Source organism: Stigmatopora argus, chromosome 13 (genome assembly GCF_051989625.1).
Source record: "Stigmatopora argus isolate UIUO_Sarg chromosome 13, RoL_Sarg_1.0, whole genome shotgun sequence".
Lineage (NCBI taxonomy): Eukaryota > Metazoa > Chordata > Actinopteri > Syngnathiformes > Syngnathidae > Stigmatopora > Stigmatopora argus.
The window spans coordinates 8357783-8373701 of record NC_135399.1 but is presented as its reverse complement, the minus strand read 5'-3'; the positions used below and the strand labels follow the sequence as shown (position 1 = coordinate 8373701).

Here is a 15919-nt window from a genome sequence, read left to right as displayed (position 1 = left end):
CTTTGTATTAAAACCCCTTTATATGTCTATAATATTGAGATAGCATTGTTGAAATTGGAGAAAAAATACATTTCATACAATTCAGTTAACTCACAAGCTGAAATATATGATAACTACTTAATTTAATCAAAACATAATTCATAAATTAATAACACTAACCGAAATAGTCATATAATAATATAATGGTATAATGGTATATTATTACCCATTTCAACGTTTTACAAAATAAACTTAAAGTTGTTTTGGAACATATCTAAAATAGCGTGTGCATATACAGAACATATGCTTACGATTTTCTTTATGGGTGTCACAGAAGACAAACTTTAAATCTAGATCTTGATTATTATTGCTATTATTAGAATTATTATTATTGTTATTATTTACAAGAGCTGTCTGGCGGGGTGTCATATTAGGGTTTGACGTGAGACAAAGCGTCCCTGTGACGAAATGGACAACGAGTTTTAAGAAAGGAACAACTTGGGAATAAACCCGCATAAACACCCATCACATTCTCCACGAGGTATGGAAATAAACTAATGCTTTCCCTTTTTTTTTTAAAGCTCAAATACATACTAGTTTCATCCATTTGGATGTACTGTATTTGTTTAAAAAATATTTTGATGTAATAAAAAGGGAATAATGATGATAAGGTAATGAACTTAGTTTTTAATCTTATATAGTGTTTTATATGAATAGTCATAAAATAGTGAGTCGTCTGGTGTAGCTTTGGTAGCCTTTCGACTCGCGCATGCTCAGTTGGGACAGGTTAGCTTGCTAAGCTAGCCACCAGATCAGCCAGCCATAGTAAGCTTGGCTAGCTCAGATATAAATTAGACAAAGAAACCTTGTGAAGAGTCTCACTGTAAAAGAGTCTAAAGTGACGGATGGTCACAGAAGCGCCTGTGACACTAAGCGACGTACCTTACTGGACACATACGGAAGTATGAAATTGAAAGGTACGCCGTCACCATGTTTTTTCCAACTTTTTTGGCAGTCGATGCCCATATTAGCTTGGGCTAACAGCTAGTTAGCATTCGTTGTTTTCCCACCATCTGCCTGCACCGAAATCAGCTGCAGAGGCCCGTTTTACGCCACGTAGAGGATGATTATATTCCGTTTTATTTTGCTCCTTTGCTGGATAACAATTTTAAACATTTACATGTACGTGATCGCTTCAAGACGTCCAGTAAATGTTTGTGACAAGCTAGGCGATTGTTGTTAGCCGCGTTTGCGGGCGAGAATCCTACATGAGCCTCGGTACCGACAACTTAAAGGCTAGTTTGGTTTAAGTACTATTCTGCTAGTTATTCCTCTTTCAATCACTTTATGGGAATAACTTTATTTTGGTCTCGAGACGAGATGTCGTATTTAAGGGCGTTCATGTTCGTATAGGCGTGGGACAGCATTCACTGGAAAGATGTTGACATCTGATATAGTTTTATTTAAGGTGAAATTGAGGAGTTGACCATCTACAAACTTGAATAAATAGCTAATTTGTGTAGGGATAAAACATGACTTGATTGCATCCAAACAAGATGAGTGTCAGTGTGAATAGCATCCTGGCTGTTTGAATTGCTAAAGCAAAAAGGTAGAAGCAAAATTGCTTACTTAAATTGTCTTTACATTGTCAGTGTTTAATCTATTAAGTGTTTAAGCATAGTTCATCTGTGTTATGGACAAATCAATATGGTGGAGGTACTTTTAATTCCTGATAATGATCTCTTTTCTGATTCAATATATCCTTGAATTTCCTTAAAGTTTAGGAATATTATCAGGTGTATTTCCCATGTTTTCATAAACTTTATATTTTTGTTTAGATAGAGACTGATACAATTTAAGCAGTCTTGTAGTGTAGCCAATATTTTAGGAATGTAGTAATGTGTGACTAATTTAAATACATACAAATTCACTTCAAGTACTGCCTGTCAATTATACTTGAACCACAAGTGATCTCTCAGGCAACATGTCAAATGGCACATAGAAATAAGACAGAGGCTGTGCAAAATTGTCCTGGTTACCGACTCTTGCTAGCATTTAGCATAGTTCATAGTATACAGTGGTACCTCAACTTACAAACGCCTCTACATACAAACATTCAGGTTCTGAAATGCCTCAATGAGAAAATTTTGCCTCAGGATACGTAAGAAATTCTTTTTACAAAATGCAAAATCTCTAATCAAAAATCCCCTGAAATGTAGATGCACTTGCTGTATCCTGCATTTTATTTTTTAATTGGATAACTTTATTCATCCTGTATTCGGGAAATTTCATTGTGAAAGTAGCAAGAAAAGGCATAGTTATAAGTTAGACAGTACAGTCAAAGGCCGCAGAACAACAAAGCAAAAGCAAAAAGTACAAATCAAATCAAAGTCAGTGGGATCATTAAGAATCACCAAATCATTAAGACAGAAAAGCCGCAAAAACACAAAACGAGCTACGAGTTTCGGTAGCAAAAACGGATAGACTCAAAAAGACGTAAAGTTGGACAAAAACTGGAAGCACACACAGGAAGTCTTCCACGAGATGGGGAACTTCTGCAGACTGTGCCCGAGGTAGAGAATATGCAGAGTCACTCTTCCAAGCTCATCCGCACAGTTCCTCAGTAGTCTGGAGCTGAAGAAAACAGCAGCAGGGCAGAACTCCTCGACTCCGTTGCTGGTAAGCGCCGACAGCATTTCCATCTTATCCCACGATGGAATGGTTGGTCAGAAGCGTTGCCTCTCCTCCCGGCACTTTTGTCCAGCTCCGAAACTCCGGCGGCACCAAGGTGTTGCTCCTTCTGCTGCGTATTGTAACAGCTAGCTAGTCCCATTTGTATGACAGCGTAGGCATGGCTGAATGGTTCCAAAAAAAGAAGTAGCTGAAAGAAGCCAGGCTAACAGAACAAGGAAAGTTATGAAAACATTAAAGTATAAAGTACAAAGTAAAGTAAAAAGGGATGTATTAAGAAATATTAAAATGTAATTAAAAAAAGATAGAAGGGCTGTAAAACACAAAAAAACAAGAGTGTACAGAGCTACTGCCACTGGCGCCCGCGTGAACGGTGCCATCTTGGCAATTCAATATCCTTGAATTTTCTTGAAGTTTAGGAATATTATCAGGTGTATTTTTCATGTTTTCATAAACTTTATATTTTTGTTTGGATATAGACTGATACATGTTAGCAGTCTTGTAGTGTAGCCAATATTTTAGAATGTATTAGTGTGACTAATTTAAATACATACAAATTCACTTCAAGTACTGCCGGTCAATTATACTTGAACCACAACTGATCTCTCAGGCAACATGTCAAATGGCACATAGGAATAAGACAGAGGCTGTGAAGAATTGTCCTGGTTAACGATTCTTGCTAGCATTTAGGCATAGTTCATAGTATACAGTGGTACCTCAACTTACAAACGCCTCTACATAAAAAAAACATTCAGGTTCCGAAATGCCTCAATGAGAAAATTTTGTCTCAGGATACGCAAGAAATTCATTTTACAAAATGCAAAATCTAATCAAAAATCCCCTGAAATGTAGATGCAGTTGCTGTATCCTGCATTTTATTTTTTAATTTGCATGATGGAAAGTTTGCTCTCCCATTGGCTAAGTCCCAACTCCTTTCTGGCCTCACATTGCTTTGGAAGGAACTTCGTCTTCTTCCTCTGTGATGCTTTTTTGTGTGCCTTCAACTGCGGTCCGTCGTCACAGACTTGTAACAGTGTTTCATGCGTTTTTTGGAGTTTGCCTTAAGCAACTTCTTTATTTTTCATCTTGGCCCCCAAGAAAGTTCTTTCAAAATAATTTTAGGTTCTGTTTTTACATGTGTTCGTTTGTTTCATCAGTACCCAAACGCTTGCCTTGTCTTCCCTCACCTACACACTTTTGAATTTGTTTATTCATTTTAATTGCTTAATAAATCTGTGTTTCTCACATATTTTATGGAAAACATTGGTATACATAATCATTGTTCAGGGGTGGGCAAACCGGTCCTCAAGGGCTGCTGTGTGTGCAAGTTTTTGTTCCACCTGATCCAGCACAGTTTAGCCAATGAGGTTTATGCGGAAACAAGGGGCACCTGACTCCAATCCACTGGTTGCGCTTGTAGGGCTCCAGATTGGTGAAAAGTTGTCCTCTTGATGGGTTGAAATAAAGACCCACAGCCTTTTGTGGAATAGTTTGTCCACCCCTGGTTTAGTTGCTATTGTTGGGTATTTTGGAATTATTTTTTAAAATTCAAATTGCGAAAGCACTTTTGGAACTTATTTTCGTAAGTAGATGTACCACTGTATTTATTAATGAAATGTGTCACAACTTTAGAAGCCAGTGTCTGTTTATAACAGTAAAAATACACACAGGTAGAAGCTTCACCTAATTAATCTTAATTAAATATGGCAGGTAATTTGCATGTCCTCTGGTCTATTTTCCTTTTATGATGGAACATGAAGATGGGACAATGATGTATCCTGTGAAATACTAAACATAGACCACCTTTTATATACTTCAAACTGCTAAAAGGTGATTCATTGTTTTTTCTTTGAATCTTAGTCTACTGCTGTTCCGCCTTAACGTACAAGCTTATTTTTGTGTAGTCTGTACCAACAATTCTGACCTAAGTTTGGAGGAACAAAATGTGAATTGGCCTTTGTCTGTGTCTATTGTTATGATTACTCGGGTTGTTTTGCTGCCAACCAAGACAGCCAACCTGGTAGATCAGTCCCGTCAAGGACATAAGTGCACTGAAATCAATCCTGTTGACGAGTTGTGTTTTACAGTTTGCATTAGATGTGATGTGAAATCTGACGTGCACGGGTCACTAGGTTTTTAATCGAAACATGTTTTACAAACACTTAAAATCCACAGACTAATGTAAACATTATTCATTGTCAACATCAAATGCTGACCTGTATAAATTAGGGATGTCCCCGATCTGATCACCTGATTGGATATTTCAGAGGAAAATATCTGTTTTAATTTTTAAGTACTAACTCATTGGCTGCCATTGATGATGATAATCCTCTAATCCATTTTGACTGGGCGGGGCGAATTAACACACATTCTAGTCAAATTGGATTTCATGTGTATCGCTGTCAATGACAGTTAAATATGATGACTCAATACCAGCCTTCCCAGTTGAAATGGAATTTGCGGTCTATAACTGTTAATTGCACTGAATGAGTTCAGGGGTGCAAGCAACACAATGGTAACCTCTCAAAAAATATCCATCATAGCTCAATTTATCACATTGGATGGCCATTTTTTTTCAAGAAACCCAATATTTGAATATAAATCATTTGCAACCTTATTTTGTGCAAAAAAGGGATTTAAAATGTTCTTTTTGCTTCATTGAAACCAATGCTTAACTAATCATGATAACTTCTATTAACTTATTTTATAAATTGAGAAAAATCTATTTTATTACAGCAGATTTTAACTGGATGACTCTGACTCCAAAATTTGTGATCGGGACATCCCTAAAAGAAATATTTTTCACCAAAATAAAAGTGTTTTTCTTGCGTTGTCTAGTCCTTTAAAAAGGTGCTCGGTTGAAAGCGGTGATGTCACGGGTTCCCACCCCCCCTCCTCCTGGGGAGATGTCAAGTGGACCTGTGGCAGACAGCTGGTGTTGTACGCAGGTTTGAGCAATCAACACTTGACTTGTGTTCTTTTCACAAAAGCCATGTCTTCACTTTGCCTTGGCTTGCAACATGTCACAATGAAATCCTTTATACTCAACGCTCAAGTTTCTTCTTTTGCCTCCAAGGTCAACGTTGTCAAGTTCTCCTACATGTGGACCATAAACAACTTTAGTTTTTGCAGAGAAGAAATGGGGGAAGTACTAAAAAGTTCAACTTTCTCCTCTGTGCCTAACGACAAGATGAAGTGGTCAGTGACACATTTTCCAGAAATGAAGAAGTAGATGATGTATCAAACACAAATAATAAAATAAATGCTATTAAGGCATGTCTATTGTACCTGCATAACCATTAAGAATCAGAGTGTCATAAACAAGAAGCTCATCTCTGCAGGCTTAGCACAATTGTTTTAAGAAAAGCAGAGTGTCTGACTTGTTGTTGACCTTTACTGATGGGCTTCTGTTTACTTGCCAGGTGTCTGCGAGTCAATCCAAAGGGACTTGATGATGAAAGCAAAGATTATCTGTCATTGTATTTACTTCTTGTGAGTTGTCCAAAAAGTGAAGTCAGAGCAAAATTCAAGTTTTCCTTGTTGAATGCTAAACGAGAGGAGACAAAAGCGATGGGTAAGTGAGAGCACCCAGGACATCCATTGTCGTGTGCACATTCCTCTGTTACTTGGCAACATTTTTCTTCATGCAGCATTTTTGGCTTTCTGTTGTAGAAAGCCAAAGAGCCTACAGGTTTGTCCAAGGCAAAGACTGGGGCTTTAAAAAGTTCATCAGGAGAGATTTTCTCCTTGATGAAGCCAATGGACTTCTGCCTGATGACAAACTTACTCTTTTTTGTGAGGTAAATGTTTAACTCTTCCCCCCCCCCCCCAACAACAGCTTTTAAAATTGTATGCTTCAAATAGCTGGAATTAAAACTGTTATAGTATTTGTGTCACATTTATGGTGTCCCATCATCCTGCTGTATATTAAAATCAGTTCGCTACTAGTAGACGTCCGATGGAAGGGTTGGCAGCGAATAAACAAATGTTGGTTCACATCCAGCCAGTCCAATTAAAATGGATTGGACGTCTTGCACCATCAAAGGCAGCCAATGAGTTAACAAGAAAAATGCAAAAGGGTTCCCCATTACTAGCAAGAGTACTGCCAAATCGAAATTTCCCCATCACAACAATTTCGGGTGAACTGTGGTAGTGGAAAAACGAAAAACTGTACCGTATTTTTCGGACTAAGTCGCAATGAAAGGGGATATTTTTTTTAAAATTATTATAAACTAAAACAAACATTCCACGTTAAAGTAATTGTGAAATAGAGATCAACAAACAAAATAGGCACTTAACAAACACTTAACTATCATGTTAAGTGTGACTTACAGTCCAAAAAATATGGTATTGATATTTTTGCAATCAATTATTGTAACTGCATACAACATTTCAAGATCAATACTTTTGCTAACCGTATTTTAATCCGAAGTGATTAATTAGTTACCATAATTTTCCTTCATGGGCCACAAACCTCCCAAAACCACCTCATGGGATGTGGGAGGAAACCGGAGTACATGGAGAAAATGATGATTACCCTTCCTACTGTTGTAACTACATGAAGTTTATCCTCTAAATGCCGTTGGAAATGTTACTACTATATATTTTAAAGAGCAGTTTTCGTCACAACCGCTACTCTAACCGTGTCTGTCAGGAAATGCTTTAGAAATATACCGTATTTTCACGACTATACGGCGCATCGTATTTTTAGCCGCAGTGTCAGTAACGAGTGCTATTTCTGTATTTTACACACACAAAGGACGCACCGTTTTTATAGACGCAGCCAGGCATGGCAAAACATACACCAGCTTAAACATACACGCTAAAAAACACGTTTTTTAAAAAGGCAACGGAAGCAAAACTGAGTTCGGTTGTACTTTATTTAGACATTTTACAATGTACTCGCGTCATCATCACCCATAAATCCATAAAAGTCCTCATTTTCTGTGTCCGAATTGAACAATTGTCCAAATGAGTCATCGAAAACACTTGAGTTTTATACGTTCGTCCAGGCGGCCACAATCCATTCGCAAATAGTAGCTAGCATAACTATTCCAACGCTGTCTTCCATGCTTCGTAAAGCTGTGTTGATGCCGAGCGCCAGTCCACAATCCATTGGGTGTATTGACAAAAGAACTATATATCCCAGCAGTCACTGCGGGGAAATAGTAGAGTCGGGGGTTGCTTGCCATAGTTGTGAGAGCTGTAGAGGATGGTGTACCCTATCGACTGATTTATTTTATTTTATTTTATCGTGATAACAATTTTAGTATTGGTCCATATATAAAGCGCACTGGATTATAAGGCGCCCTGTCTATTTTGGAGAAAATTTAAGACTTGTGTGCGCCTTATAGTCGTGAAAATACGGTAAACTATTTTGTTGCTGCCCTGCATGTTGCTATAGTTTGAATGTCCCTGATCAACCCAACCAACTCAGTGGTTAAAATGACAAGTCATAGACTTTGAATCAATTTTCTTCTTGCTTTTCTCTTGTTCTTTTGTGAGTCAATACTAATGGCTGCATATTTGCGGGGGAAGAAAAAGAAATACTGTTTACATCAGTGGCATTTCAGAGATGATTCATTTGATTTTAAGTGATTGTGTGTTAAATGGCAATCTTGTTTTCAGTAATGTGTGTCTGGCTTTCTAAAGTGTCAGATGCATTTGCTTCTACTTAGTTGGATGTTTTTTCCTCAAGGTGTTTTTCTTCTTCTTTCTTTTAACAGGTTAGTGTCGTCCAGGACTCAGTGAATCGTGTTGGCCTGTCCAACATGAATATGCTGAAGGTACCTGAGTGTCAGCTGTCTGATGACCTGGGGAACCTTTGGGAGTGTTCACGCTTCACAGACTGCAGCCTCTATGTGGGAGGGCAGGAGTTCAAAGCCCACAAATCCATCCTGGCGGGTATGAAGAACTTGACTAAGTACTTGGTGACTGACGCTTTGGTCCAAACCGGTTTAAGATTTTGACTTTTGGGTTTTAATATATATATAATAGCAGTACATTTGACAGAGAGACCGATCTTCCCTGCAAATCCTTTATGCAGGCATCATTTATACTGCTTTCTAAATATGATCTGAGGGCATTTAGCAAGTGCTCATGACAGAAATGCTGAAAATGGCCTTTGTGAGACATGTCATGCCTCTTCTGAATGGCTCCTCTTAAAGAGCCTTAAGCACCTTGAAAGGCCATCAAGGTTCTTTACCTCCTGGCAGGTTTGAAGCAGCCTGCTCCTGCAAAAGGTTCTAATCCGTCCGACTAGACTGCTTGACCCTAATGACTGATCCAGGAGACTGAAAGCCTAGCAGGCGTTTGCACCTAATGTCCATTGGACACGGTGGCAACAGCTGCTGTGGTCAGATGGGGGGAAAAAGTTGTCCACACAGCACTAGCACTGATTTAACACATTGACAAGTGCTGTACCTGCAAGAGGTTTTTGTTGACTGCCCTTTTATTTATCAGTCTTGGATCTGTGTTTTTCACAGCAAGGTCGCCTGTCTTCAATGCTATGTTTGAGCATGAAATGGAAGAGAGTAAAAAGGTACAAAATCTCACCCATTGCTGTTTTTAGATCATTAGTTTTGTTTTTAAATGCATGCTAAATCCTGATTTTCCTCCGCCCAGAATCGTGTGGATATTAGTGACGTGGACCCTGATGTCTTCAAGGAGATGATGGGCTTCATCTACACTGGGAAGGCCCCAAACCTTGAGATAATGGCAGATAACCTGCTGGCAGCTGCAGACAAAGTAAGTCTGGAAACAGTTTAGACCAAGGGTGTTAGACTCGGGTGGGTTCGCGGGCCGCATTAACGTCAACTCGATTTCATTTTAGATATAATATTTAGATATTTTTTTTATAAATGGATTAAAAGAACTGGATTAAAATCCTTGAATATTCAGTTTTTTATAGATCTAAAACAATGTTTATTTTAGCTTTTTTATATATATATTTTTTGATTTTACAAAATGATTTTTGAACTAAAAACAGAAAAAATGGATTAAAAAATTACAATTACTGATTTTAAAAGGGGGGAAAATCAGGAAATTTAATATACATCTATACTCCATTTTAATTTGATCCTAAAACCGAAAGTCGACACTCATGATTTACTTTCTCGGGCCGCACAAAATGATGCGGCGGGCCAGATTTGTCTCCCGGGCCGCCACTTTGACACCTGTGGTTTAGACTCTCTAACTTGCAAGAAACCAATTGTCTTGTATGCATTTTAGTTTTGGTTAGTTCTTTATTGTTAACATAGGGCACTGACTTAACTCATTGGCTGCCTTTGACGGAGCTTCACGTCATTTTGACCTGGACAGTGAAAATGTGTTAGACATCTAGCAATGCGTTAATAATAATAATAAATATAATATTTTATTCCCAACTCGATATCTAGTATCCATGTGTGAACATGTTTTATTTAGGTCATGTAGGCCACTCTTGTATACCAAATGTCTAGGCTGTGGCCTATGTGACCCAAAATGTGCTGTGATAATGCTTGGTAACGATGTTATCATATCCTTCTTTGTGTGGAAATTGCTTTAAGCATGTCTGAATAGTGAGCCTAAGACCTTTTTTTTTCCTTTTTTTTCTTCTCAATCTTCTGCTTATTCCGTCTTGAACAACAATACCACTCACACTTTTGACATACAATTTCAATTAAACTCCTAATTCTGAGCAATGATCAGGTTTTCTTTTAAAAAAATGTCACAAGCATGTTTTTTTAAATACATAAAATAGAAACTTGACCAAAGAAAAAAATTCAATTCTAACGTGTTCCCAGACGCCTTTTATTGACTGCCATTAACAAAAGTCCAGTTTGATTTGACTGTGAGGGCTTGGCCTCAATTACAATGAATGAGGTAACAATATTAAACAAAGTTTTCCAAAAGGGTATAGTCTTCCAATAGTTTTATCAAACAAACAAAATGCAATGCAATTCAGTGCAACAATGGCAGAGTTGGGAAAGGTATGTTCATATAGCAATAAAAAATGTCATTATTAAGCTTTGAAACATCTCCCCAAACAAAATGATTTTAAAATACAGGATGAATGCTTTTTATACAGGTGGGGAAGGGGAAGCATGATGGTCCGCCAGGCTTATAAGGCATGATTCACTGATTGTGTCAATGTGCAGATGTTTAACACCAACTACAGTAATCCCTCGATAATCGCGAATTCACTACTTCGCAAATTTTCCCCACTATTAATTATTATTATTATATATATATTTTTTTAAGTTCATAAAAATGTGAAAATTCACGCTGAAACTCGTAAGCGGAAGCCACTTTTGCTACTAGGACTCTGCACTGAAAAAAAAAAAGTTAGAACAGGCCATGTCTGGTCTATATTTGAGGGATTACTGTACTGTAAAATGCCGTTTTCATTCCTATTAACTCATTGGGTGCCATTGACGACAATAGACCGCCATTCATCTGGCTCTTTCATACTACTGTGGATTAAAATCACTGTCACTAATAGACGTTCAATCCATTTGAACAATCAAATGGATTTGGCACCTTTTGCCATCAATAACAGCCAACAAGTTCATACTGCATTCATCCTCAACACTTGATTCCCCAAACAGTATCGTCCATGGCACAATCACAAACCGGACGTCCGTCATATTTGGCTGATCGCTGTCGTTTGGCACTCCTGGAGAAATGCAGTTTACATACAGTGGCTAAGCGCTGACTTTTATGTGCTTGCAGTACGCGCTGGAGCGTTTAAAAGTCATGTGTGAAAAGGCCTTGTGCAACAGCCTCTCGGTGGAGAATGTGGCCGACACCCTCATCCTGGCAGATTTGCACAGTGCCGAGCAGCTCAAAGCACAAGCCATAGATTTTATCAACAGGCAAGTATCTAGAGGAGAAGAAGGGGGAGAAAAGAGGGAGGGGAAAAAAACTCCAGTGATGAATTTCTGCTGCCATTTCTGTTTACCATCCCTGAATGCTTACCTTTTTATCTCCTTGCCATAGGTGCAGTGTCCTCAGACAGCTGGGCTGTAAAGATGGAAAGAACTGGAATAGCAAGTATGTAATTAGCTGATATATGTGACACAAGATGAATAACGCACTCTTATCTGGGCTCCTCGCAGATGCATTAGAATTCATTGTTTTAGCCCGAGCAGACGGCGCACTATTTGCCTTTTCACTTTGAGACGTCGTATCGTTGTGTCCAAAGTTATTAATAGACTTGTACCCTGCAAATGGAGCCCTTTTTTGCGCATTTTGTATGGGTGGCGGGTGGTCGCCAAGTTTTGCCTTTCCAATGAGTACGCTATTTTGTTGTCTTTAAATCGGGCAACGTTTTTTTTTTGCTTACGTATCACTAGGGTAAAAACAAAGCATAACTTGTCTAGCAGGTCAAAAAGAAAAAATCCATAAATTGAACAATCACTGACAGACCTCCCAATCCAAATAGAATTTACGTCTATCACGGTCAGCGCCACGGAAATATTCTTATGATGCGAGCCTGCCTATTTAATTCACTTTCGCTTTGGTGACTACTGCTGATAATAGTAATGAATGAATTAGTTTTATTTTATCATAAGCAATAAACATGTAAAAAAAAAATTAATGAGATAAAAGGCTAAATATTTGAATACAGCAACAAGCAATTATATAATGTAAAACTATCTAGTTTTTTAAGCATTTGAAAAAATGAATCTGTTTTTAAATTGGTAAAATTAATAAATGTTTCTACGATTGGGGGAATACAATCCTATTTAAAAAAATCTTTTGGGAAAATCTTGGAGTGTTACTGTTTTTTTTTTTAAATCATTTTATTAGACATTTACTATCACTTAAATTTTTAAATGTATTATGAAAACAAATCTATTAATAATCAAGTGAATTAAATATACCATATTTAATATAATTTGTTTTACATTTTCATTTTAATGTTATCTTTGATTTTATTATTCATCAAAATGTCCTTTATTCATTTGTCTATTTATAAAAATGTCAAAATAAAAAAAATACTATAATTTTCATAAATAATATAGCCACTTTGTTATTGTGAAATTGCCTTTCTTACCCTTTGAACTCCTTTCCTCCTAAATCTATTTCCAAGCATAATGCATTAGTCATTCTGCATTATCTTGAACACAAATACAGAACCCGAATACATAATTATAATATGATTATTCTTATGTAAAATCTATAAAGAGCTGCTTTATTTAAAAAGAAAAAAAATCCCAACACTTCCTATTTGTTCCTTCTCAGCCACGAACCACATATTTTCTTCATGTCATTTGTGTTCAACTTTCAATGTCTCCTCATTAACCTTGATTGTGTTTTGTGCTCGGAGCCATGCTACAGACATCATGGAGACAGCGGGCTGGAAGTCAATGATCCAATCGCACCCTCACTTGGTGGCCGAGGCCTTCCGCGCCCTTGCTTCGGCGCAATGCCCGCCCTTCGGTCCCCCTCGCAAGCGCCTAAAACAATCGTGACGTCCCGCGACTGGCTGGCTCTGCGCAGGAAAACACTCGTGAGGGTGCCACTCTTTTATAAATTCCACCAAAACTGAACACACTTGAATAAATAAGAGTGGCCCTTTCTCACCAGGGATGTGGGGGAGGCTGGCACAATGAACTTGTGGGAGGGCGGGGCCAAAAGAAGAAGAAGAAGAAGAAAAAAAAACTTGCTTCGCTGCCCGACTATATTGTTCGTGGTCGGGGTGGCTAGCAAGTCAAAGCCGTCTGCTACTGTTCCTTTTTTTTCTCGTCTCCTTTAATTTTTCAAAAATGGCCTTACTATATCTGCCATTGCTCTGGAATCATTCCAGAGTTCATTTTGTCTATTTTACTCTGTGCCTGCCTTGTCACGACAGACCAGGCCCCTCCTCCAGGTTGCACTAGTTCCCGTCAATAGCCGTTTTCATATGGAGTTCCATAGGAACGTAACAAAAGGTTGAACTAAATGGGAAATATTATATATTTGTAATGTTTAGCCCGTTTTGTGACCCGACATTAAAGAGCATGAACACTTTGAGTGCAAGGTCAGTTCTTAACACTTTTTAAAAGATGAGTATGCCCCATATTGATGGCACCATTTGTATGTAAATGACTGCTGAAGCATTCTCAGAAGACGTCGTGTGGGGGGGACAGAAAGGAAACAAAAAAAACATTGTGTCACTTTCAAGTACTTGGCCCTTATGTATAAGAAAACATTGGAAATATTGGCATGTATTTAACCAGGCTGACATCTCGTGTCCGTTAACCATCAATTCAATTCGACGATAGTATTGCCAACCTGCAAATATATATCCTCATGATATTGTGGTTTAGTCAAAAAGTGGAATGACAACTGCATGGTCATGTCATTGTCAACGGGAGTGTCCAAGATTTTTTTTGTTTTGGGTTAAAAACGTACTTTCTGAAACTGGTGCAGAAAAAGTATTGACAATAACAAAGTTCCTCTCAATCTGCTTGGAGATGTTTAGGATGCTGCCGGCAATGTCATTTGTTGTTCTTGAACGAGAGCTTGTCCTGTTTGTTCCGGTGCATCTTAGCGTAACCTGACTCCGAACACACCGTGGGGGTATTGCACAAAAGTAGGATGAAGACATCCACCTTAGCTGTAAAGTTTGACAAGCCAGGATAAAGAGATGCGGTTAATCAAGCCAGTTGTGCACGTTTGGGATAAACACAAGGGTGCAGCATTCTTAACCAGTCCACAAAATCAATCACAGCTGCAACAATGTAGTACAACACATGGTCGTATTCATTTAGTTCCGCGCAGCAAGAGCAGTTTCTCCCAACAAAAATCTCAAAAGGCCAATATTTGCCCCCAAAATTGCTTTTATATCAGGTTATGTCATCTTAAGAAAGGATCGTAGTTACAATGTTCTGGTCATTTTTCACGTGTAGAACAATCAAACTAAATATTTAATTCTGACATTGTCTGCATGACAATGCAGAGAGAGTCGAGCTCATTTAAGAACTCTGATTTAGGCATAACGGTTCTCAAAATGTTTCTTTCAATTTGATAAATCACAATTGTTGGATATTAAAGTTTCTCCTTACTTTCAATTTACGTGACAGAATAAGGCAGTGTAGCGCTATGTGTGTTTAACCAAGTGGAAATTATTAGTAAATATACTTGAATTTAAACCACTACCAATAGTCACCATGGTTACTAGTCCTAGCTCAGACAAGCATGGAAACACTGCAACCAATTTGATCTTTAAATTGTCCAATATGACCAACATTTCCAGTCTTAATCCCGTATCCTGGTTTTGTGCAAACCCCCCCCGGAGTGTTTGTAAAATAAAAGGTGGCATCATTCTGCGTCTTGTCATCATGTTGAAATGTATGTTTGGAAGCATCAAAAATGGAAATTGTCCACAGGTATGGCTGTGTTAAGCAATTAAAACACTTTCCAGCACTCCCTTGTGGTGTTTATTTTTTATTATTTTTTTCCAAATCAATGATTTGTTCATTAAAAGTCATACTTGAGCCACATGATATAAAGGCTAGCAAAGGTTGGTGTCTTCAAAGTGGAACACAACGGAGGCAAGACCACCTGCTGCCTCACTAAAGAGCGCCATTAAATCTTACTTCACCTTTCATCATCCTCCGTCTGTCTCATGTGGGGGATTGTGGAAAAGGCATCACAAAGCTTTTCAGAAATATTGAGATGATTGTAAAACCTAATGCAAAAAAAAAAATCCAGAATTTGGTGGCACACACACAGAGAAACGGACTCTTGACTACGGGAATGATTCAGCTGTGCTTCCCAGGTGCTATTTTGCGATAAACCACCTTGCGTGTGCGCTATGCATTTAATAAGCGTTTTCCGGGAGCAGTTAAAAGTCTGCAAATTCACTTGTGCCACTGCGTACATGGCATGCACTCATCTATAAAAATACGATAACTGGTTCTACTAAGCCAACGACGGTGCAGTGAGGTTTTTTTTGTTTGACGTCAATCATTGATCAGTGAAAGCCCACTTTTTTTAACCCAAGTGAAAGTGAAAAAAGATAGTCATTTTTTAAAGAAAATAGCCTTACTATACATAGTCATTTTTTAAAAGAAAAATGCCTTACTATACATATTATTTTTTAAAGAAAAAAGCCTTACTATAGAATCTATATGACTATGAATAGTAAGGCTATTTTCTTAAAAAATGACTATGTATAGTAAGGCTATTTTTAAAGCAAGACTATGTATAGTAAGGCTTTTTTTATTTAAAGAAATGACTGTTTAGTGAGGCTTTTTTTTTTTAAAATTAGTATGTATAG

At 37.8% G+C, this 15919-nt stretch overlaps 1 protein-coding gene across 5 annotated transcripts; it reads left to right on the top strand.

Moving 5' to 3' along the window:
• Window positions 1–743: 743 nt before the first annotated feature.
• On the top strand, window positions 744–15063 carry LOC144086773 (speckle-type POZ protein-like A). Of its 5 annotated transcripts, none has more exons than XM_077616862.1 (12): window positions 745–956; window positions 5509–5618; window positions 5747–5868; window positions 6093–6244; window positions 6343–6470; window positions 8397–8574; window positions 9156–9211; window positions 9295–9417; window positions 11383–11525; window positions 11650–11703; window positions 12983–13165; window positions 13243–15063. In XM_077616862.1, the coding sequence occupies exons 2-11, from the start codon at window positions 5541–5543 to the stop codon at window positions 13125–13127; spliced, it is 1179 nt and encodes a 392-aa protein (XP_077472988.1). In that variant the 5' UTR covers window positions 745–956; window positions 5509–5540; the 3' UTR covers window positions 13128–13165; window positions 13243–15063. The 5 variants fall into 5 exon arrangements, with proteins under 5 accessions (XP_077472989.1, XP_077472988.1, XP_077472986.1 ...); XM_077616860.1 differs by adding an exon at window positions 4431–4500 and having other exon boundaries at window positions 12983–15063; XM_077616861.1 differs by adding an exon at window positions 4381–4500 and having other exon boundaries at window positions 12983–15063.
• Window positions 15064–15919: the final 856 nt, after the last annotated feature.

Excerpts from the sequence above, each read along its gene's own strand:
- LOC144086773 (XM_077616862.1), top strand. The coding sequence starts at position 5,541 with ATGTCACGGGTTCCCACCCCCCCTCCTCCTGGGGAGATGTCAAGTGGA. Across the intron at positions 5,619-5,746 it reads ACAGCTGGTGTTGTACGCAG|GTCAACGTTGTCAAGTTCTC; the intron begins GTTTGAGCAATC and ends TTTGCCTCCAAG. Across the intron at positions 5,869-6,092 it reads CCTAACGACAAGATGAAGTG|GTGTCTGCGAGTCAATCCAA; the intron begins GTCAGTGACACA and ends TTTACTTGCCAG.